At 41.3% G+C, this 25,660-nt stretch overlaps 1 protein-coding gene across 2 annotated transcripts in view; it reads left to right on the top strand.

Annotated features, from left to right (window-relative positions):
• Positions 1-24,446, top strand: part of sema6a (sema domain, transmembrane domain (TM), and cytoplasmic domain, (semaphorin) 6A) — a 104,287-nt gene extending 79,841 nt beyond the window's left edge. Inside the window, exons 16-19 of one of the 2 annotated variants that reach the window (XM_038703188.1) lie at positions 4,465-4,523; positions 5,418-5,438; positions 8,675-8,863; positions 20,042-24,446. In XM_038703188.1, coding sequence (XP_038559116.1) covers positions 4,465-4,523; positions 5,418-5,438; positions 8,675-8,863; positions 20,042-21,204 — 1,432 coding nt within the window. In that variant the 3' untranslated portion in view covers positions 21,205-24,446. The remainder of the gene's footprint in view (positions 1-4,464; positions 4,524-5,417; positions 5,439-8,674; positions 8,864-20,041) is intronic. The other variant, XM_038703189.1, reaches the window with a different exon arrangement.
• Positions 24,447-25,660: the final 1,214 nt, after the last annotated feature.

Raw genomic sequence — 25,660 nt, 5'->3', positions numbered from 1 at the left:
TAAGTGACATGTTAGTAAACACAATCACGCTAGGCTTTTTTATGGACAAGTCAAAACGTTTTCTATCAGCAAAGTAAGAAGAGATAATCACGTAATCTGTGTCCCATTCATTTTCTGTATAGCCATAGCCGTTAGGTGACTGGCAATTGGAGTACTTTTAAGGCTTGGATTGGTGTGAAACTCTGATGATTTTTTGATTTAGAAGTCAAAGGTAAAAGCCTGTATACATATTAAGTGTGAAGAGACAAGTCAATTAAGACTCCAAAGGATCTTTTGTGTTTGTAGCATCCAGTCATTGAGCTCAATATTCAGTTGCATGTGCTGCTTAACTAAAGATGACACTCTGTAGAAACCTGAAGTTACATTCGGCTTTTTTCATCAGTTCACTTTCAGACTCTAGATCAACTTCAACCATTTTGTTCCCAATTGCTGCAAAGTTTTGCTCTGGTTTGTGCCCCTGACTGGCTTCTCCCCCATGGCAACTTGTATGAGGCTTATGGGTATCGTAGTATTTAGTTCAATCCTCTGTATGATACAGAGAAAAGAAAAAAAATTGCAGTTATTAAAACTGTTTGCAGCAACATTTACCTATAGTACTGTTTAATTATGTGACTATGTTTGGGAACATTGAGGATTTCATCAAGAGAAAAGTTGGGAATGTGCATGATGGTGGTGATTTTAAAATGCCTGAGACACATGTGTTTGCCAAGCAACTTTTACCAAACAGTATCCCACCTTCTCTGTCATGGCTGGTGTCGTGTCTGTGATCTTTCTAATTTTATGGCATGTAAGTGCAATTTCTTCCAGCTGAAAGGGCTATTGGAAGGATGAGTGGAAGGAAAGTGTTGTTTGCCCCAGGCTCAGGGTTGGGTACGCAAGACTGGAGAAAGCTTGATGGTCGCTGTAACTATAATTTGTGGCTGTAGTTATGACACAGATCCAGATTATGCTTTCTGAACAAACAGCATATGGAGTTTTGTGGTGGGAAAAAACATTTTACAGATGAAGTCATAACAAAAGGACCAGTGCTCCAGTGGCTATTTGACAATGAATGAATTTGATCCCCCTGCTGCAAAATTATTGGTCTGGCATAGCAATACACCAAAGGCACACACACACAAAAAAAACCCACACACAACCCATCCTTTTATTATTCCGTAAAGCTGCAGTGAGCTGTTCTGATTGAGTTTCCACTTTGGAGCAGGAGCTGACACAGAGGCATTAAGAGGGCAGATGACCTCGTTCCTTTACTGTACAATATTTCTAAGTGAGGAGGGTTAAAGCATTTGCCAGGCTGGACAGAAGGAGGGATGAAACGAGGGAGGGGAGAGTCAGAGGCATTTTAGTGTTAAATGTAATGTTTTTCTACAAGCAGGTCCCTGCAGAGAAGCGACTTGTCTTTTTTATCATTAGTCTCCCTTTTTTACTTCTTCCTTTCCTCATTAAAATAAAAATCCTGTTGCAGCACCATCTTATCCTGTTTCCTTGAATGTCTGTTTGTCTACCTAACCAGCAACCTGTCTGTCTTCTTACCTGCGCATGTCCATCCCTGTCGGTGTATCTATTTTTATCCATCTGTCTTTTTCTATCTCTCCTCTGACATATTCTTTCTCTCTTGCATGCCTCCCCTCCTTTCTTCTTCCATCTGGCCTCAGCACTTGTGTGCCAGCTTTCCCATGTGGAGTTATGCCTCTCATACCTACTGCCTATGTACAGCTTGCACTCTGGTCTGCTGCAATATGGTCCCTAGTCACCCCCTGTTCATGCATATGATTCTGTATGGTTGTTATTATGTAAACTAGGTACATGAGTGTTTTTTTTTACTGACAACAGATCAGATTATTAATTATTTAAGCCGCCGGGCCCTGACTCTTCTCTGGATCAGCAGCAGGGTCTTACCTGGTGAAACTCTGATTATTAAAGTCTGAGTTTATATATATTATATATTTATTATATTATATATATTTTTATATCAAAGCCATGAATCAAAATGACTTTGAGATAACATTATGCATACTTACTTTACACTATGTACACTATCACCCATTCACTTCTGATATGAATAATTAATGCTATTATGTCTGACCTGCATTTCTGCAACCAAGTCCCCTCTGTGGAACCACACACCTCACATAATAATCACATCTGATGCAAGGTAATATAGAAATGTGGCCCTTAGCTGCCTCCAGTTATGTACAGTGCAGTTTGAATCTGATTTAAATATGCATTATGTAGTAGCAGTGGGATCTTAACCCTGAGTTGAACCGTCTGTACTGTCACATTCGAACACACTGCACTTCTGTTGCTATAATCTGTAGTCGCTATGGGGCCTGAACCCTTTAACTGAGGGTTCACACGATGGTTCATTCACTTTCACATGTGCCAAGTAAGGCCCAGACGCTGCATATGTAGTGTGACTACTCATTGTTAATTTATCTTGAGACCAATCGGATTTAAACCTTGTAATCTTCATCTCAACATCATCTTGCCACAGTATATAATGTTATTATCAGCCATGGAAACCATGACCACAAGGTTGCCAGTGTTTTGGTCTTGTCAAAGAAGCCAAACAACATTTCATGGCAGGGTGGGACCAAGTGATGAAGTGACCAAGTCCGGCAGATACCAGGAGTGCTTGGATGGCATTTCTGCTTAGGCGGGTTTAATTTTGCAACTCTGTGTCTGCTTTGTGATTATGGCTGTGTATGATAAGCAAATCAGATAAGCAGATTAAATGTACCCCCAGATATGAAAAGAGGATGCCGCTGTTATTGTTTGTATGCCTGTTATTGTTGTTGCTTTTGAAGGGAAATTGGTTATCAAGTGGGTAAAATTGACTATCTCCATCACAATTAAGGTTCTGTCAAACTGGAGGAAAAGATGAATTATATGAAATGTATGACAGTTTTCAATCATCTCCAACATATAAATATACATGAAGTAGTGACTTTGACTTTGTTTCTGATTTGAAAATAGAACAGGAGAAATCCTCCAAAGATCTCCTGTACTTGTCCTTGACAGGTTCACACTTTCGACTGAACAGGAGATAGTGGGTGGATGATGCTGTTTTGGAAAATCATTCTTCTTCATGCTATAATTGTGACCAGTGGAGGGTGAGGAAGATGAGAGGCGGGTGGACAGGCAGGAGGAGAAGGGGTAGCAAGGGGGAAGCTGAGGAGGACTGTAAAAAGCTGCCATGCGTGACTGTGATTCTGGTTGACAGTTGGTCCGCTCTGTTTCACAGATCTTCTTACTGCCTGCTTGGTGGTCTTTCAGGAAGAAAACAGGTCTCAGTGCAGATTGCATCAGAAAATAACATCTCCAAAACTCTCTACCCCCCGCCCGGCCCTCTTCTTTCTCCCTCTCTCCCTCTGTGTCATATGATGGCCCTCAAGCATGGTTACCCCTCGCCGCCCTGGTCTTGGACCATGTGATTGGGACTACAGCCTCATATCTCTACTGAGTCTAGATGATGTCAGATACTGAGAAATAGGAGAAAGGATTGAATAAAGTGAAGTTCTCACAAAAAACATGTTTTTATACATTTCATCCATGTCTTTTAAGGAATATTTCTACATAATGGGAAATACACTTATTTGCTTTCTTGCCAAGGGTTAGATAAGGAGATCTATACCACATTCATGTCTGTACAGTAAATATGAAGCTGGAGCCAGCAGCAAGTTAGCTTAGCTAGCTTAGCATAAAGAATGGACACTATGAATTAGATTGGTTCTGCCTACCAGCACGTCTAAAGCTTACTAATTAATATGTTAAATTTACTATTTCTTTCCAGAGATTCTCCGCTGGTTGCCTGGCAACTGCTCAGAAGCCAAGTAGTCTTCCCCAGTTGTTTTACTTTGGTTTGTGCAAAATAATCAAAGTATAATTTGTTAATTAGCTTTCGAGTTGTTGATAGTTGGATTTTGTGGATTTTGAGTATGGACAGCGCTAGGCTAGCTGTTTCTGCCCTGTTTCCAGTCTTTGTGCTAAGCTAAGCTGACCATCTGCTGAAACTAGCTTCATATTTATCAGACCGAGAGTGGTATCAATCTCCATCTAAATCTCAGCAAGAAAGCAAACAAGCATATTTCCCAAAATGTCAAACTAGTCCTTTAAAGCTACACAACATAAAACAACAGTTTTTATCATAGGCCAATAAAACATGAATCTATTTGTGTCAACACTACTGGCGATGAGTCCCGTGCCAGCTATGGATTTACTAGTCTGCCTGCATTCTTCATAACCACTGATTTTAGGCCTCTAGGGCACGTGTGAAGTGTTCTTTCATTTTGTTCCAGTATAGGGCTTTCTGCAGCCTACACTGTGTGGACGCATAGGGTACGCTGTGTTTGGGGGTGTTTTTGTAGTAGGTTTCCTATAGCTTTGTTACTTTGTTAGGTGTGGCGAGCCTGCATGGCTTGGCCTGTTTTCCGCTGCTGACCATGATGTCTCTGTTCCCCGCAGATCAGCCTTTGAGCAGGACGTGGAGCATGGTAACACAGATGGCCTGGGAGACTGCCAAAGTAAGCAGGCCCTCTTCACTCTTATCTTTCCTCCTCTATTCTATACCCCCCCTACACACACCATCATTCCTCTCTTCTCTGTTAACTCAGTCTCCCTCTTCTTCTCTCTGCCCTCCGTTTCCTTCTTCGCTGCTGACACCTTTTTCTCCCCCCGTCTGTTCCGCCCTCACAATCCTCTCTTTCAGCCTCTTCCATCCATCTGTCCCTTTCGGCTCTCACCCTCTTCTGTCCTTCTCCCGCTGTTTCTCTGGTCCCCCGGTCAATAGAGTGTTGTGTCCAGTTGGGCATAGACCGGGTTCCTTCTTGCAAATTGCTACGAAAACACAACACAAACATTCAGCGACACACAGGGAAAGGATTTTACTCATGAGCAGTGACAGGGCTCATTTTGAATCACAGAACAAGACTGAGCTCACAACCCAGTCCTCAGAAGTCTTGAATGGTCTGTTTCACTCTGTAACACAGAGAATGGCACATATGGAGAATGTATATTTGATCTTTTCATGTCCAGAATAGCTGTTTGGATTTATCTAATGTGATACTCTGTTGATATTCTACTAAGCTGCTCGGTTTGCAAGAGAAACTTCAAAACAATTTGACTTTCACTCATCTTAGTCCATTTCATCTAAATTTCAACTATTTACTCAGAGTAAATGATGGCGGTGCATTTTCCCTTCAATTTCATCAGTATGTTTAGTCAAGGGAAGCCACAGCGTTGGACCTTCATTAGCTGTAGAAGCCATGGATCTCCTCTGATTAAAAGTTAGGAGAATATTGAGCTGCAAGTCGATGCTGAATTACCTTAAAAGTCATGGCTAAATCATGTTAAAACATAAGCTCTCTTTACCGCAAGCAGTAACATGTTTCCCCTCGTTTCTTTTCTTCTTCTTCCAGACACCTTTGTGGCGCTGAACGGTAAGTATCCTACATACACTGCAGAGGCAATCAAATTAAAGACAGGAGCTGCATTTCATCTCCCCTGACTCTTTAACTTCAGCCACACCTCTTCATCTAGTCAATCAATCATCCCCTCTCAAGGAAATGAAAACTCCTCCCCCATGTGTAAAGACGGGTTATTAATGACTCAGGTTTTAACTGAATTCATTTCATTCCTTCTTTTTGATAGACATTCCTTCCACTTACGAAGGTAATGAAACATTACAGCACGGTCGGTCAATTCCACTTCTCGTAGTATTTACCCTCAACCAGCCCCTTTTGTGTTTAGAATAAAGTACGTAGGATTAGAATCAGAAACATAGAATTAAAAATCTTTAATGCTGATTCTGATTCTATTACTTCTATTATGCCTCCTTCACCTCCTTGTTCCCACTGCCCCTTCTTCTTCATCCCCTGTGCAATATCATCGATTAGCCCTGACCTTTGCTTTGCTAATTGGATGGATCTGGTTGTTGGTGGTTTAAGGTGAAGAAATGCCTCAGCGTGCACATTAAACAGGGCATGTGTCGACAGAGGGAGAGAGAGAAAGAGAGAAAGAGAGATTAAAATCGCCTGTTTAGAGTAAGAGAAGATCAGATATGTTTCTGCCAATGGCAAGTGAAGACACTCAAAGACGCACTTGAATTAAAAAATGTATAAAATGCAGAGACATACTGTACATGCACACACGTTTCTAGAGCTAGGTTCTTCCTGCAAATAGGCTCACTTACCCAATCACACACTGCAACATCACAATCCCACTGCACTGCAGGCTGATAATGTTTTCATCACTCAAATCTTTTTAAAGAATTATGACCCACAGCTACACTCACATCCACCTTATTTTTATCGAATCGGAGGACACATTAGTTTGGTTTTCAGTGAATCTCTCTCTCTCACAAACCCATACCTCGCAGCTGCCAGATCAAAACAGTCAGATCCATACAGACTGACAAGAATAGATATTTTGAAGTAGTTCCAAAAAGCTCAACTCTTTCTCTCTTTCTCTCTCTCTCTCTCTCTCTCTCTCTCCCTTTCTCGCTTCCTGTGACTCTACCCCCACTGTGATTCTCCCTCCTTTTAGAGATCCAGGGTCAGAATAAGCATCTGTGTTGGCGTGCACCCCTATAGTGCTGAATATGCTCCCACAGACTTGACTATGTGTTTCCAGGCACACAAATAAACACACACACACACACACTTACACACACACATACACACAGACAACACCCAGTTTACAACACCTCAAACAAAGTCTCAGCCATTGCCCCAGCCTCTCCGTCTATCTATCAGTGGTTGATATGGATTTGAAGATAAATAAATGCCCCCCTTTCCATTCTCCTCTATCCCAGACTAGACATCCTCACCTCTCTTTTAATCTGTAGAAAGAGAGGGATGTGCATCAGTCGGCAGTTTAGGGATTTTTTTTTCCTGATCCGTGGAGGAGTTCTGAGGCTCCAAGCTCTCTCACTATGTGTGTCATCTGCCTGAATTGCACTTCCCCTGGCGGTGGGGGAATGAATTATAAAATAGGCCTGTCACACTAATCTCTCAGCCTTGGGCCAATAGTTAAATAAATCATTTTAATGATTGCCACACGGAGGAGGAGGCTCTGGGTGGTGTTGTGTGTGGGTGTCTGCTGTGCGTAGTCTACCAGTAGCATCAACGTTAGTCCCCAGGAATGCCTCCCCCTCTTCAAACGCAGGCATAAACACATATTGAAAAGGCACTCGCACATCTGCAAACACACACACACACACACACACACACACACACACACACACATATACACACAGTGCTGTCACCTCCTCCGTGGAGAGAGCGCGTCAAAATGGGAATTGGGGGTTGAGCTCCACAGAGGCTGCTGATAAAAGTGTTGTCACTCTTCATAGGGTGGATTTTTTTCTTAACCGTGTGGCTTAAATACATTATATTAAATACAATATATAGCTTGTGCAAAATTGTGTAGGGTGGCTTAAGTGTAAGCATGTGGGATGGTAATGTGATTAGCATGGTTCAAAAATAAACAGTTAGACAAAGCTTATGCACAAATTCTGCGTATGAAAGAAAAAAACTGAGACAGGAGGATGCAGGGAAACTCACTCATTGTTTGAGCAGTGGCGGTGATAGATGGAGAGGAGATAGATATGATCCATCAACCACAAATGAAAGAGTACTTTATTGCAATTGTCAAATAATGTCAAACTTCAAGGTGTTGGAGCACTTACAGTGCATTCATTTCCACAGAGACACCCCGTGTGTGCTATTCTTGTTAAAGTCTCATCATCAGTGTAACTTCGTGGCGGTGTTACGATACCCTCTTCAACTGTTGGCCAGTAGTTCATTTAGCCATTAAGGAATTTAATTACAGAGAAGAGTCAGATCAGAGAAAATTCATTAACTTTTAATGACATTTTTCTGATGATTGATCTAGCCATGTGGCTTTGCTAAATAAAGATTACTGGCGGTGCAGATGTGAAATATCTTTGCAGATCTTTGGTTTAAAATAAAGAAAGGAGGGAAAAGTGGGAGAAAAAAGAACTAGGTCTGCAATGTTTTTTTTGTTGATTCATCTTCCAATTTTTTTCTCAGTTAATCGATTATTTACTTTAATCAGCTATTTGGGGTCTATTTGAGGATGCACCTCAAAATGAATTGGTTAAAAAGTTAGATCTGAAGTAACAGAAAACTTGAGAAAGGTAGCGAGGAAGAGCACGAACGGAGTTAAAAGCGCTTTACGGTTGAAGAAAAGTTACAGGCAGACTCCTCGACAGGAGCGATGGAAAGAAAGTTTGTCTCTTGTCCTTCATATCAAAGTTAGGCACCCCATGGTGATTGAGAAATACCATTGTTCTGCACTGACAGACCCAATGGAGCTTTGACATGTCAGTCAGAACAGGAGGGGAGGGAGTGAGAGAAAAAAAAGAAAGGACACGTCTTTCCTGAGAAACACACACAAACACACATTTGCTAATGAGTTGCCCCTGGCCCCTGGAGAAACACTTTGTTGCCTCACACAGCCCAGCAGCTGTCCTTGTGTGTGTGAGTGTATCTATGTCTGTGTGTATGCTTCAAGCAGAATAGATAGATTTATGTGTGTGTGTGTGTGTGTGTGTGTGTGTGTGTGTGTGTACCCCTTCTGGCCTGTGCTCATATGTGCTGAAGCCTGTCCCTGTCTGCCCCGAGCGTCAGTTAACCTGTGTTGTGTCCGGCAGGCCACCATCACCACCACCATCACCATACCCTCTCACTCCCCACCTCGGCCCTACCCGAGGCCACCGAGGCCGCCGAGGGCCCCCCAGGGCGGGGCCGCATGGTGGAGCGGAAGGACCCCCCCATGAGCTCAGACAAAGGGGAGGACCCCTACGTAGCTGTCCCCTCTCAGACTCAGCCCGAAGCCAATGGTAAGCCTTGGAACACAACAGTGAGCAGTCAATTTGGTCCATTGTCACCTGTGGCAAGGGAGGGGAGGGAGGGGAAGGTAAGGGAGGGGTCTGTGTAATTGAGATTTACGGCTGCCTGGCTGCTTCCAGCTGATGAGGCGTAGAGATAGTAGAGCAGTTTCTCTGTAGGTACCAAATTGCCTCACAATCTGCACGTAAACCCCCCACAGAAATGTAGGCAAACACACAGTACATACATATGCAGACACATACACATTCTGCGCTCTTTGAGAAACACGTATGCACACACAAACACTCATACGCACACTCTGTAGGATAGATTTATAATCCGTGGCCTGTAATGTCCCACAGGAGATGTAATATCCAGACCATTACACTCTGAAAAGGAAGATGGCAATGTATTTATTTCCTCGAGAAGATGGCCTGGTCCCCGGCTCTTTCATGCTTTGCGACACAGTGACATGACATTGAACGCCCTTTTCTCCTGTGTTAACAACCTGACTAATGCTGCACCGCCTCAAGGATAAATGAGACAGAGAGAAAAGGAGAAGGGAAGGAGACGAGAGGGACGACACACATTGGAGGGGGGGGGTCACTGCAGTGCTGCTGATCCTTGTTTTTATCTCTTAATAAAACAGACCTATTACAGATCACATTTAAACAACATGCAGCATGTCCTGTCTACATTACATAGTTCATGCTATTAGAGGCAGCTTCAGCACGGCCTTGAAAAGATACTGATAAAAATAATGGGGATTTATCATGAGTGCTAGCATAGAAGGGACTTTCTCTAGACATACTGTATATAAACAAAGAGGCAGAAAGAAAAGCAGAGAAGCTGATGAGCTAAGACTAAAGAGATTTTGAAGTTTGAAGTAAAAATAAATGTGCCGCAGTGTGTCTTTTAATGCTAAGAACTAGACTCTAATGTATTAACATTACATTTCAGTCATAGCGCCATACAACTATCTGAATAAAAATAAATACTGAGCGATCTTTAAGAAAGCCAGAAGGCCAATTAACATCACTTGAGTTGTTCTGAATGTACTTCCAGAAGAAGACTCTTCGAATTATCTGAATTTAAAAAGTCGTGTTGCACCATAACAAGGATTTTGCAAACCATTTCTCAAGTTGCGCCTCTTTTTCTTAATCCAAATCCAAACTGGAAAATAAAACATCACAGCTCTTCGCTTAATGTGAACTAAAATTTGAAAAATTTATTATCAGTTACATTGGTATATATTGATGTTAATATTTTATATTGTCATACGGAATAAATGCTTTGTATTTTGCCAAAAGCAAGGACATATGTCATTTTTGGCTACCTGGTTGATTTGCAACCAAAGAAACAGATTAAAGATTTTTTTTTTTTTTATATTGTAACAGACAAAATATTTTCATCCAGATGGTTAAAGGAGTCTTTGAGGATTTTGGAAATACCTTTAGAATAGTGTAGACAGGTATGAGTGAGATGTATATATGTTTGTAATATCAGACAGATAGTGATGTGGCACAAATGTGATGTTACATGTCATGCACAAACTGGGGCTAGCTAAAAACATTCCGTCTCTCATAATTACAAACACTAAAACAAGGAAGTTCAGTCTGTCACAATATATAACTCCAGAATCTCTTGTCTGTAGAGTAAACAGAGGCAGTGACTGCAGAATGTCAGCTGGAAGCAGTAAGGCACTAGTGGGTCGATCCAAGCACAATGGTGGCAGAGACTTCAGACAGCATGCCTACAGCCAGTATCACAACATGCTGTCGCTCCCCTTGTTGCTTTTACCTGAGCAGGAGTAATATTACTTAAGCCTCACAAGGACTGTTGAGGAATGCTGTACTTGCTGTAGAATCACACACAAGAAAAGACAAAACCCATCTTTCAAAAAGTTCTAGGAATCTTTTCCTTTTGGGGGAGGGAGGGGGTTTACGTGCTCAGGTAACTGCAACAGGGCTTCACATTTCAAAATAAAGCTTCCTGCTGTTTTTTTCTGTATAGTCATTGTTATTATCATTTTTACAAGACACCTTTGCAGCTTGTTTCAATATTTATCATTTCTATTTCAATTTCAGCTCAACATTCTTTTCTTTTGCCTTTTCTATATAAGTCAGCTCTGATGAGAATTGTTTTCTTGTGTTGGTTTCTTGTGAGCAGTTCTTGGTATTTTGCATGGCTTGGTCTGAGACTGCATCTTTTTTTGCTATTTATATATTTGCCCTTTTCCTGCCTTGATTGCTTTGATGGTATTAAGCACAGTTTTGCCTCCATGCAGCTTAATGCTTTTCAGCATGGCAAATTGAGCACTACAGTCAACAGTATTCATTTCCCGCTCCACCCATCCTGCCACCTCTTCCTTCCTGTCGCCTTCAGTATTATTGGCTTCAGGTGTCAACTGTACTGTGAAAACTTAACAAACTGCATATGTGAAACTGAAAATGGAATCAATATATGAGAAATGATTATGGAGTCAGAAACTCAGCAAATGAGTCACTTTATCTGCATTTTTAATGCCTCAGAGATAAATTCATGCAGCCCATTTTACAGAAGAAATACGGGATCACCATTTAACCATACCATCAATCTCTCAAATTAAGTGAAAAAAGTTTATGCTTGAGTGAAAATGTATTAGCTCATCTCCAAAGTCGTTTGCAAGCTTGTTTGTGATTTAAAAGACATTACAATTACTCCCCAACTTTTTCATTTGCAGTTGAGACATTGTGGAATCTTATCTGCTAATGAATATTACAGTGCTGCCAATATGTATTAGCCCGACACCACCAGAGTAATTAGAAATGCTGCAAAGTGATGAGTATTCACACACTGATGATATTTAGCACCCAACAGCATCATTATACGGCATTCCAGTGGGGCCCTCGCTGTTACCAGGTGGCCGCTTGTATTTCACAGTACATTTGAGCTTGGTGTTTGTCTGTCTATATGTCTGTGTGGACCTCATCTGTCTTTGTTATATTTTCTTCCACTCCCGTAACCCTACCATACACCTCTCCCCTTGCCTCCCATCGCTCACCCTGCCCCCCGAAATCCACCAGCCCCGCCACTTTTCACCATCTGCTGCCATTGTGATCAGTCTCCCTTCCACAGGACCTCTCATCTGACTGGGATGGCATGTTCCAAGGCTATACCTTACCTAGTGCAAATTAATTCCTGAACCAAATTATGATGTCTTCTCCCCCATTTACCCTCCCCCTGCATCTCTCTGTCTCTCTTCCTCCTCCATCTCTGCACCCACCCCTCCTCTGTCTCTCCCCTTATAGTCTGTCTCTTCTCCAACTGGAGTCATATCTCTTCCCCTGTCTGCAGGAATGAATCCTTGCCCCCCCCCCCCCCCCCCCCCCCCCCCCCTCTTTCTACCTCTCCCTCTCTCTGTCAGGCTCAACCCCCACATCCACCCACCCGACCTGTAGCCACCGCTGTGTTGCTCCAATTTATGGGTTCATTACAGCAGCTATCCAGGGTAGAGGGAGAGGGGAGAGGTGCAAGGAAAGAGGGATGGAGAGAGACTACAGGGGAAGAGACATGGGAAATGAGAGAGGGGAGAAGGTGAGAGGGAGAAAAGGAACACACATGATAAAGATTTATTAAACAGAACAGGACAATAATGTAATAGAGAAGGTTCTTAGGGAGATGGAAGGTAGACAAACTGGCTGATTGACAGAATTGAACAAACAAAATGGAAGAAACGGGAATAAGAGAGGATGTAAGATGTAGTGAGATATTGTAGCGGAACCACAATGTTTCTCTCTATCCCTCTCAGTCATTTGTTTTCATACACAGTTTTAACCCTGAACCCTACGTTCTGTATTTTGTGTTAACCCAGCTAACTCAACTAATCTCACTGAAATAAGTGTTGGGCTGAATATCAAAAAGTGCATCTGGTGTAGACCTGTCTCCTAAAAATGTAAGATTGAATTACATGCAACTGCAAATACAGTTAGAGGAAAACACTGGGATTACATTTTTCAACATAACGAGGCAAAATATTGATATTGAACACTTCAGCAAAACGTTCTCTGGCAAGGTATTTAATTTGTTTTCCTAAAATATCTGCTCGTAGAAATTGTTTTGGTTAAATAGTGAAAAAGTAGTTGGTGACTTAAAGCACAAGACAGTTTTGTTAACATTTAACCAAAACCCATAAACCACCCCGACCACCTCCCAGTGACTTGTGTGTGGAATGTATATTTAGCCCTTGCTACACTAGAAAATACATTGCCTGTGAGCATAATCCAGGTAGCAATTGCCTTTGTTACCACGATGTAACTGGTAAAGCAAATCAGTATTACAAAATGTAATTTCTAGGAGACATAGTTGTCTGGTGAGATGGTTTTATTTTTTCATAGTCATTAGGATTCACAGGGTGAGTTTTCACAAGTGTCAATTGATTGAAGATAATGCAGTGTTTACATCTTGATAAACAGAAACTTGATTTGTGAATTAAAATCTGAGGAACCACAATATTTTTTCCACCATCACGTTTCCAAAACAGCATCGTAGCATTTTGATGATATTTCTTTGCCATTAGAGAGAACTTCTTTAGCTTATTGAGAGATTATTTTCTTTAGCTTATTGAGAGATATTTCCCTTCATGTCAGGATTTCATGGTAATACCAACTGTCAGACAGCTGCTCTGCAAGGGTTATTTTCAGCTGCAGGCAGCTCTCTGACACCTGTGTGCCAAGGCGGAATGATAGAGGGAGAGTATGACCCTGTTCACACAGTGAGGCAGTGCTATTTTTTTTTCAAAGTCTTGATAGCCTGAGCATTTCACTTCATCTCACTTTCTGGAAGGCAGTTGAAGGAACATTTCACCATCATTATTGGGGATGCCATGTCAATCTTGAATGTTAGTTACCTGTAAAAAAAAAAACTGTCAAAAACATCCAGTACTAGCAGAGAAACTAGTTTTTTTTGTTTACAGTTAAATTCTGTTTGGAAACTTTCTAATAATGCACAGTTTTGATGAATTCAACTTCCATGGCCTTACTCCAACCAGCTACATGAAGAGCAGAACTGTGGTTTGGAAGGGTTAGTTTAACCACGGATTTATCCCTATATTAGCTCTGCAAACTAAGCCAGAACAAACAACTAGTGCCAGCTGGAACAAGAGAGCCTTTAGTAGTTCAAATGTGGTCAGTATATAACTATCACATATCACCTTACAGCTGCATTTCTTCTTATAATGGTGAGTAAAAAAGACAGAAGGATTCTTTGGTTGTTGATTTTGGTTTCTTATCTCTTCTTTCAAATGACCCTCCCTGAGAGGTAAGCTGACAAGATTTGAGGCAATAGACGCTTCATGAACTAACATATCAGATGATGCATTTGGCTGAAAATGTTTTTCAGGAACCTATGAGGGTGAACCCTTTGGGAAATGTAATGTTAGTAGGTTCATATGTCCTTGCAGTAGAATGATAGTATTTAGGTTAAGCCTATAAAGAGGGATGATAGGATTTAGGTTAAAAGTTGGGGACGTGGTCCTTTAAGGCAGGATGACTGCACTGTAGCAAAGACAAGAAAAGCAAACTAATCCTACAAGTCATATTCCTGTCATTATAACACCTTCACTGTTGTATTAACTACAGGATTTTGGTTCAGTGTTTCTTACTGGCCAAAAATTGTGATAGGCCTTTGTGAGGCAGATGAATTATTCACAGCTCATTGTGAGTCTTAATAGAAACAGTGCACTGGATGTTTTCCCGGCATTACGCACTTCCCTGATTGACGTCAACCCATAAGCCATAATTTCCTTCACTGATTAGCTTATTGTTCTCTTAGACTGCTTTTGTTTTCTACACACAGTTGCTGCTTACTTTTTCATTTTTATGTTTTGGTTATGCTTTTCAGTCCAGACCTCTTGCCATTGCTGGTTCATATAAAAGCTTTGCTTTGTCTTTTTGGCCACATGAGACTGAATCTCATATCACGGCAGCTCATCCTTTTGTGCTTTTGAAGCTTGTCTAACCCACATTCAGCTGTCATTATTCTACTTTGAAGTGAATTTAAATGGCCACGTTCATGACACCCATGAGTGAGAGACTCATCAAGTAGATACAAGCTGAGCCTTTGTTCTCTAATGGTACTATGTACGGCCTGTATACTCAAACATTTCTGAATGATCATCTAAGGCTGCATTTATAACTGGATAAATTACAGCACATAGCACTTTAGTCATCCATAGAGTTCAGAAGCTTGCCACACATTTTCAGCAGTCATAACGTGATCAAATACACTGGAGTGGGTCACCATCTTTATAACAGTGACTCATCAAGACTGAACACTAATTAAGAGGAGTCAACAGTATTGAAAAAAGCCATAACAGAGTTCAGGCTAAAGGTTTTCTCCATAGAAGAATCCACACTGGCATTGATTTCAACACTCTCAGTAAATCTGCGCTGTCAGGGGTATCAGTGAAATTCAGAAATAATTGGATTCATTTTAGCCGTTTTATTCATGCTGGGCAGTGCTTTTTAACAACGTCTACCACCCATTAATACAAACAGTAGAAGTGTCAATTTACGGCATCAAACATCTGATGAAAAATATTCCCAGGGACATGTAATTTAGGTTGATTTCCTGTGAGCATTAAATACTACAGTTTGTAGGCAGGGAGGTGGATAGGTTAGTACATTGGTGTTAATACCTGAGGTGCAGAATGATATAATTAGGGGTTTAATTATATCTTAACTGGCTTATCAGTATGCTGTGCACTGACTCAGGATTGTCTGATGAATGCTTTAATATTAAATAACACCATTAATGCAAGTGCCTCTCGAACATAAACATACACAAGACTTAATGCGATTATATCCTAACTGGAGATTAAATAGAATTTAATGAATTGCTGTCATCGAAACAGCAATGTCCTTTCTAATAGATGAAAACTAGCAAGTCCCTGAAAGCAAATAAGAAGTTTGGTGAAGGCAGAGTAGATGTAAGACACTATACAGTTTCTGCTCCTCTCCTTCATCTTTTCTTCTACTCCATCAGTTTACAAGCTCCACTGTTCTGTCTTTCAACAAGTGACACGTCAGTGAGTGCAGTTAAGTCTGATTAAGATTTTTATCATTTTGTGTAACAGCCCGTAGTCAGAGGTTAGGGCCCTCTCCGTAACCTCTCTGTGATGTTTAACTACCTTTGAAGTTTCCCCAACACCAACACAAAGGCAAGCTCTGTGGGCTTAAGTCAGTGGTGCTTCTGAAGAGATTAAAAGAGTGTAAGATTGTCTATGTGTGTCAGACAGACAGAGAGAGAGCATTCACAAGTTCCAGTCACAGCAGATTACAATGTTTCTGATTTACAAGTAAGTGTTGCCGACCCAGGCTGTTTTGACAGCGAGAAATATCTGAGTATCTGAGCTATGTGTTTAATATCTGAATGTTGAGGCCTGAGGCAGTGTGAAATTCAAATCAATTCAACCACTGAGAGAAGCGTCGAACCGCAGGATGCTTTGCGAGACAGTCTGGGGGCGAGGTAAAAGTTGAAACCAGAAGATTATAAGTCACTGTGTAGTCAGAACCCCAACACGATGAGACTAAAGCAGGAAATCTGTGGGTTTTAGCAACACTTTGATAATTTTCAAGGTCACGTTGTGAAAGTTTGGAAAAGTTTTGCCAAGATCACAAATGGGGCCCGAAAAATGAGCGGCGTAGCCACCTTGATTCAAAACCCTGAAGGTCCTGTGATTCGACAGAGACAGCTCATGTGTCCTCTGTGGCTACTTTCATTCTCTTTGATGTTGGGATGAGAAACAATTCCTCACATGAAAGATGGAAGTCTTCAAAGTTTCCTCCTTTTCTTTCTTTTGCGTTTTACCTAAGGCCTTGGGCTAAGTACCCTCCAGAAGTGTGTTTGAGAGACATGAGTGATGGAAGGAAGGGATGTGAGAAAGAGAATGAAAGGATTTTTATTTTTTTTAAAGACTCAGACAGGAAGGATCATGTTGTGCAGGTTAAATAGGGCTTTAACCTCGGCTCCCACACCCGGAATAGAAGACAAAGATCCAGCTCCACAGTCCGCCTGCTTCACCAGAATGGACACCCGTTTGGCTTTGCTTCCCACTGCCTTTGTTATTCAATGTGAAATCCAAATCCCCGGTTGAGGAAAGTTAACCTTTAGTGGCAATAAATTCTCTGTCATGAAAATTCATAACAGTTTTGACTTGCTCTTTCAGCATGTAAGCACCGTAGACAGAGATGGATGAAGGTATTTACATTTAACAAGGATTATGGAAAAACGAGAGATTTGCCAAAGTATTTGTTTTTGCTTGCACTTTCATTTTCTTACATAAATGGTTTTTTGGAGGTTTTCAGGGCTCCTCTCCTCAAGTGAAGCTGTATTCCTCTTCCTTCTTCTTCTTTGTTTGCAGAAGCGCTTAACCCAGCAGCTCTCAAATGGCACTCGTCACCATTGTCGTTTCTGCCAAAGCATGATAACTGACAAAGACCATGAGGTTATAATTACAGCCTTCCCAGTTTCCACTGAATAGAACTCTTACCATATGGAAGTATGAACAGTGTGAAAGAAAACACTCTGAAACAAGAAGAAAGTCAGAAAACTGATTCATTGTTTCTGTGAAGGAGAGAAGTAGCAGAAAGTGGGAAAAAAAGATCTAAGTGAGGACAGAGGAAAGTCAACAAAATGAAAGATAGCAGCAAGCAAAAGTATCTCTCTCCTTCACAGATGTTACTGCATGAGACGGGAAGCAGATGTTTCATCAGACAGGTGGGCCATTTGGTCACACAGGTCCACAGCATAACACATGTCAAACCTTAATGCTTCACTGCAGATAACACTCATCACTTCTAACACTATCTCCGCAGCAGGGCACGTCTTTGATAAGAAACAATTTTGGCCAGAAAATAGAAAAATTAAACCTTTTGTTTAACACTGAATGAGGTATGGCTGAGCTGCATGTTGGCAGCACTCTATTAAAGACAAAAGTGACATATTGTTTTTACAATAAATGAGGAATGATCTGAGCAAAAGTATCCTCTTTTATTTTATCCAGGTTGAGCTTGAAACGTCAACACAGAGACTCAGGCATTGCTCAGTGCTATATTTTAGCTAGGACGACTGGTTTTTAGTCATGTTTTTGGACTAATGAAGTATGACCGCAGCGAGTGAGGATTATGGATGTTAGTTTAAGAGAGTCTGGATTTCGGTTCCACAAGAACAGATTAACACGTTGTCTCTGCGTTATGTCTTGCTGAGGAGACACAGAAAGAAGAAATTCTCTGAGTATGTCCTCGGTGACACGGCCGAGCTGAAAAGCCTAAACATGATTATCCAGCTCCTTCGGGATTTTACAGAATTATTGCAACAAACGCTTCATTTTGTGGCATCTTCTTTTGGAAAATTACAGAGCAAATTGAAACACATCTATGAGGATCTGCAAGAAAAGTGCAAAAGACAACAAAAAAAAAGAAAAGACAATATTGCAATGATCTGCGTATTGACAAGTGTTTTGATTACTGTGTTGTGTTAAACTTTGATATTTGCAGCTCATACTAAGGTATTTTTGAATGTATTTGTATTGTCAATTTCATGTGGGCAGTGTGTGTTTTGAGGAACAAATTGAATGTCCGTGTTTATGCAGCTGTTGTGTAATTAAATATCTATATATATATATTTTAGGTATTTTTTATATGGTACAGAACAACACTTTTCAAAAAAATCACTTTTAAAAGTGACTTTCCTGTTCACCAGATAAGATATAAACATTGTAGCATTATAGGAGAGTATTTAAATAAGATTTTATAAATGCAAATCCTTAAGAAGTGAAACAAAAAAGCCATTTACAGCCATTCCTCCTGCCTTTATGTAAATTCCCAGTACATCAAAATGTCTGTGATTTCTGAAAGCAGAAAATAACATCACCCACGTAGTGCTTTTTTTAGAACATAGTCACTGTAAACACACCTCCTCTGTACAGGAGATGTGAAATTGAATTCCATTCATACAAATTAATATCAGGTTATTGTACTTAGTTATATCATCCAGAGTGACTGAAAGCTTTCCTCTTTTTTTGCACTTTACAGTTTTGCAGGTTTTTATGGCCTCGGGACACAAATCCAGCATGGATTGAGAATTTTAAAAATCTTTCACATTAGGCAGGTGGGCTGTACAGTGAATAATATGTACCAAGATATGAGACAATGATGCAGTGCACATGTGTAACTGAGTCACGTTACAAGACCAGCGGTGCACTGTGGGAGCTTTTTACGTGATAGAGCCCACCTGCCTAATCCTCTGTCTGTGGTAACTGATCTGTGTTGGCCACAGGTCATGTGTGAACGCATTATAAATCTCTGGACTGGTCTGTTTAACGCAAGGAGTGCTGCATGAGATGTCTGCATTCATCAACAGGCAAGAAGTTATCGAGCGTGGGGGGCTTGTGTGTGTCCACACGTTTGTGTATGTGTGTGCAGTTTATTGTTGACCCCATTTTATTACACACAACCTTCATGCTCCCACTCTCCCACCGTTAGAATACTTCATAGCTGCTTTTATTGAATTATCTTTTATTTGGCGGTATCGCACCGCGTCTTTGCCAGTCTTTGAAAATGGCGCTTTCATAAGACACTGATGACACAGCTCATTGGATTTAGTGCCTAATCAGTGGCTTTTTAATGTATTCTCCATGATTCATGAGATTGGATCCATTTATGAAGATTTATGAAAAGTCTCCCATTTGCATCTATGAGAAGAAAGGGTTTGGGTATTTCAGGCTCCTTTATCTGCGCTCATATCTTTTTTTCATTTCAGCAGAGGGGTTTATCTGGGATTTAAAATGTGAATCATAATCACCCCTCCAAAAGACATTTTCAGTCTAAGATTGGATTTTCGGGAAATATTGAATGTTGCTACTTCAAGCTACCATTTGTGCCCATTTTCAATAGGTGTTCCTTATGATGGGATAAACTCATCTTCATCTGCATGTTTTTCATGAAATTATTTAAACCTCTAATCTTTTTACCCAGAAAATATCTTTTAATGATTGTAATTCAATATCGTTTTCTAATTTTGGTAAGTCTAATAATAAGCATCTTTCCCAACAGCTCTATTTTCCAGTTTCCCCACACACAGCAGCCGCAAAATAATCTCTCCTTATTTTAGTTTGCCAGTCTGAATGTCATCTCCACGTCTCTCCGCAGGTGTGATCCGTGAGAGCTACCAGAAGGGTCGTGACCAGCTAGTTCCCGTGACCTTGTTGGCCATCGCTGTCATCCTAGCCTTTGCCATGGGCGCCATCTTCTCTGGCATCATTGTCTACTGTGTCTGTGACCACCGGCGGCGAGACATGGACCTGACAGGCCGCAAGGAAAAAGACAGCCACCACCTCCACTCCCGCCGGGGATCTATGAACAGTGTGACCAAGCTGACGGGCCTGTTTGAGACACAGGCCAAAGACGGTCGGCCCGAGGCAATCCTCACCCCTTTGATGCACAATGGGAGACTGACACCAAATGGGAAGATGCTGATAAAAGCAGACCAGCACCACCTGGACCTCGCTGCTCTGCCAACTCCTGAATCCACCCCTATGCAGCCACGTCGTAAGCCCAGCCGCGGCAGCAGGGAGTGGGAGAGAAACCAGAACCTCATCAACGCTTGCACCAAGGACATGCCACCAATGGGCACACCTGTCATCTCTACAGATCTGCCCCTGAGGGCCTCACCAGGGCACATCCCCAGTGTGGTAGTCCTGCCTCTTCCGCAGCATCAGCATCAGCTCCAGCCCCATCTGCAACAGCACCAGCAGTCCTACCAGCACGAGTATGTGGAACAGCCCCACCATAGTGACCTCAGCATGACCCACAGCGTCATGGACGACCAGGGGGCAACCCTGGAGTACAAGACAGTCAAGAGCCCCTGTCACAACCTCAACATGGTGGATCCAGATGGGGTGCTGCCGCCACGAGTGCCCCAACGGGAGGCATCTCTCACTATCCCTCCAGCTGTCCCACAGATGGGCAAACGCCTGGAGGTTCACTCTTCAGTCTATGGGCTCCGGAAAGGATCAGCATCCGCCGCTTCCGGATCCTCCGCCCTCAAGAAGCACAACACCAACTCATCTAACTCCTCCCATTTGGCGAGACATCACAGCTTCAACCGTGTGGAGACTCCGCCCCCTGCACCTCAGCGGGTGGACTCCATACAAATGACAGCACAGGGCATATCTCTGTCCCGGCAACCTGGAATGAGCTCCTACGGTTCACTGCCTCGAACGGGCATCAAATATCTCAAGCCTGATGTCCCCCCCAAACCCTCTGTAGTCTCACTCTCCACAAAAGTTAAGTCCAGTGACTCCTGCACATAGTCAGCTAGTTAGCCAGTCAGTCCAATGTGAATGGACAGTAGTGAAAGTTTTTTCTGAAAGAGAGAAAGAACAGGGAATACTGTACAACTTGCATCTCCTTTTAGTGTTTTTGTTTGTTTGTTTATTTGTTTTTGGTGTACAGTACAGTGAAAAACGCAACACAGTTTTTTAAGAAAACACTTTCTTTTTATATAAATATGTAAATATTACACAAATGGTTGTCGTCCTTTGTTGCCGTCATCGAGCACATGCTCTAGCTGACTCCCAGTTTCTCTGTACACACACGTGGAACATGTGCTACTGAAACAGAAGAAGATGATGCTGTCCTGAATATTTCATCCAATGGCGCCCTGTAGCATCCAAGGCGGTGGCTCTCTTGTTTGTGGTGTCTTTGGCCACCGAGACTTGACTTGTAAAAGCACATAAGAAGACAGCAAGGGAGGTTTGGAGAATAATCGTTGTACAGTACCTTGAGGACTGGGAAATCTGGGTTGGAAACTCAGAGAGGTTGAGCTCAGACTGAAAGGACAGACAACTGCCTGAGTTCTGTGAGAAACTGTGAAAAGCCTCTCAGTGTTACAGCAATCAAGTCCTGCCTGGGTTTGACTGAAAGCCTGGGCCAGAGGAATCCTCTACTGGTTACTGAATAACACATGACTGTTAATACTAATAGCCTGTTGTATTTATTTTTATGAAGTGCTTTTGGAAAAAAAAAAACTGACTTTCTAGGCTCGGAGAGAGAGGGAGGACAGAGAAGAGATCTTTTAATACTAATTAATCAAGTGTGAGAAAAAAAAAAAACGTATTTAAAGTCATTAAACTGGAGCCCGTAGAACTTTCTTGACGACTAAAGGTCCACTAGGTCTTACTGTGTGCTCAGTGGGACCTGCAGCTTGAGATGTATGTGACCTCTGTGAAGAGGAGGAGATATTTATTTAAACTGTGCCAGACAGGGACTTTTACCTTCATGGACCAGAATTTCCATTGTTTTAGACCAATCATAAACAAGACTTACTGAATCTCACCCTTTCACTCCTCCAATGAACATCCCCCAAATCAGCACTGTGGTTTTGTGTGAGTCAGTAACATTTGTCCTGATTGGTTGCTGGCTTACCGGTGCCATCAAAGCTCACTGTTGCATGTTGCAAATATAAGAGAAGCATCTGCAGCAACAGTGCAGGAATCTGCATACACACACATGAAAAGAAGCTGTTAGTGATTCTGCAAAGAACGTATCGTCTTTTCTAGCGGCGTCACACGGACGAGCAGGTGAAAAAGAAAAACTAGAAAAACATCTGTATTGCCTGCTTCTTTTTCCACATGTAAATTTGTGCCTTACACCCTACAGTAGTGACAATGTTTTCTTTATTAGCTGTTAACTTTGTCTCCTTGTAGTATTTATTTTTTATTTTTCTTACGTCATGATATTTCCCTGGTTTGATAAAAATGCAATTAAAGAATGTAGGTGTTATTGTTGTAATTCTGGTCCCTAGACATAACACACTTACAGTCCAGAGGAAAGAGAGGAAGAAGGACTCCCTTTCTTCTTTCACTCTTTCTTTCTTTCACACACACACATACACACACACGTACACACATACACACTCAACTTTGTGGTTAATTTCTGATTGTGCCATTAATGCGCTTAAAGCAGCCCTTTATGTTGTGCTGGCAGTGTCGATGAAGACGTTGTGAGTGTTTTTGATTTTACATTTTATACAATTTCAATGTCCTGGTATTTGTTTTTACTTTTTTTTGTCTGTTGGTTTGGAGTGGTGGTTGATTGACTGATTAACTGAGCAATTAACATTCGTTACTTGAGAAGGCCAATGTATGTGTATCTTTCTGGTGCACTGCAATAATAATGCAATTTCAACACTAGCAAACATACAGTAAGAGATATACATAAGCACCCAGTTTACTAACACAGTTCTAGGCTTCTTGTGTGTATCATAACAGTTGCTAGGCTAGTCGCATAAACAGGCTGGTTCCTGTGATGAAAGTTGACATTTTAAAACAATAAGATTAAAAAACGACCTTATTTAACCCCCTTTTTGTAGGAGAAAACACACTTTGAGGAAGTTTAGAGATACTTTTTTACTTTGCTTCACTAACTCTCATTACCTTACGAATGGCTTAGAGTTAGATTCAACTTTTTTTTTTTTTGCTTTCACTTCCTTTTTACTTGAGGACTTTTATTGATCACCCCCCTCGCCCCACCCCCCCATCCAACACTTAAATCAATGGAGCACTCCCTTAGTGTTGTATGTGTAGGTAGGTAAAAGTTTTCTTGATATCAAGCAATTTTCTGTTTCTCAATGGAGAAAAGCCAACTATGTCTCAATCCACAGCTGACGTGAGAAGGACGTGTAGAATCTGTGACCTGACTAACATGTGTACATAGATGCTTGCAGGGTTTGGTTGCAAATGACGGGGTCATGGGCAACAGATAAGGTCAAAGTGGGAGCCGGGAGGAAAGGTGCCCCTTCAGAAACACTGTCTGGGGTCATGTGAGATAGTCATACCAGTGATTACTTAAAGCTATGATCTTCAAAGCAGAAGCTGTGTTTACTCCAGACATCCAGAATACCACTGCATTGTAGACTGGTTACTGGGCCACTACAGGGCCCTATTTATAACCCCCCAGTGTATTGAGGAGTGCACGAACTAGCAACTTTCCCAGGCCTGGTATAATGCTGACCTACAACTAAATATTTCTTGTCTAGAAATGTTCAGTTGTGGCGTCTCTCACCTTGGAGAATTGCCGTGTCCATACAGAATGTGAACAAGAAAATCTGTCTGGGTCAGAAGGTTTAATGTCCACATCCTGTGTTGACGAGTACATTTAGCTGTGGGTGCATTTAAGATTCTGTAACTCTTCACATCAACCAAGTGTTTTGATGTCAGAGTAGGGTTTGAACATTTCAAAGACTGGATTAGGTTTGACTGTGAAGGCTGCTGTGGACAGTGAGGTTCTTTGGTGTGTGCCTTTTTTGTCTTTCACCCTTGTTATAATACACTGCTATTAGATGCAAATCGACTCTCTTCTCAACTTCTCAACCTTTTGAACTTTGTAAGCTTGTAAGATATTGTGACGTCACAAAGTTTTTTGCCCTACTCTCACTTCCTTAACATCTGATTCACAGCTTAATGTATGTTGTAAAGAAAAAAAAACTCTTTAATTTAATGCAAAATGTAATAAAAAAAAAAATAAAATAAAATTCTTGTCATGGCGACTGTGATATGTCCTTGACTTTTTCACTTGTTTCTTTGCCTGACGTGGTTATCTTTATACTAGCAACATCTTTAATTGTTCAACAGGATTTGAAGGTTCTTTCAGTTGAGAATACATTTTAAGGGAAATATTGTACTTATGTGACCTCAAGTACACTTATTCTTCTTTGCTTGTAAAACCACTGCCAACCCCTCGAGAAACTTTTCTTCAGAATAAGATTCTACTTCTGATACAAAGCACGTCTAAGTGAATGAAAGTACTCAAGCCAAAATGATTTCTTTGACTGCATATTTAGTAAGTAAAAATAACACTAGGCTATGAGCAGAGGGAAGAGGTCGGAACTCTCTTGTACTATTGACCTTGCTGGTTAAATGAAGGAGAACAATTTGATGGAGATTGTGGGCAGCTTTCTGACTTGTACAGAAGGCACTCTAAATCGGCTTTAAACTACAATACATAATTGTCCACAGAGACATTAGTTACATAAGTGTTATGTAGGTTTGAGGTAATCAATTCAATCCCATAAAGGAAATCAATAAAGTCTTCAAATATTCTCTGAAGAAAATTCAAGACAACGGATGGATTCCAAAAAGTGTGTAATGTGGGTGGTTTATTTTCTTTTAGTTCAAATTGCCATATCAGCTTTATAAGGTGATAATATGTCAGTGTTGTGTGTTTATATCTTGCTTATGCCAAAAAATAAAATCAGTTAATGTCGGTTTAAATTGAAATATTATGCCAGCGATAAGTGACCCATGTTTCTGCCAGTGGTATCATTATATAACATTCTCTTCAGTTTCAGGTTCTGAAGACACTGTACAAACTAAACTCAGTCTTGTCCTCATTGAGCTGGGGAACATTATGACAAAAAAAGAGGAACAAACAAAGCTGATAAATATGACTTAAAGCTAAGGGAGGCAATTTATTGCATTTTTTTTGTTTATTGTTGAAATTCTCTCTACACCAAAATGCACTGACACAAAAATGGAAGAAAATCCAGTATCTGTGGCTGTCGTAAAACTTTAATAAACACATGAGTGGCTGGCTTACCTGCCTGTCTGCCTGTCTACCTGTCTACCTGTCTACTTGCGTGCACTCGGCCCATGCACTCACTGACCATGAAAACGGGTTTAGGGGGAGTGGCTCGGGAGGAAGGGAGTGTGAATTTTTTTCCTTTGGATACTTTCAAAATCTAGCTATCTCTTGCTAGTTTCTCCAACG

This window comes from Micropterus salmoides, unplaced genomic scaffold (assembly GCF_014851395.1).
Source record: "Micropterus salmoides isolate LMB-PRFRI ecotype aquatic unplaced genomic scaffold, ASM1485139v1 Ms_hic_scaffold_7, whole genome shotgun sequence".
NCBI classification, from domain to species: domain Eukaryota; kingdom Metazoa; phylum Chordata; class Actinopteri; order Centrarchiformes; family Centrarchidae; genus Micropterus; species Micropterus salmoides.
Note: the sequence above shows the minus strand (reverse complement) of the source record. Positions and strands in the feature narration are given on the sequence as shown.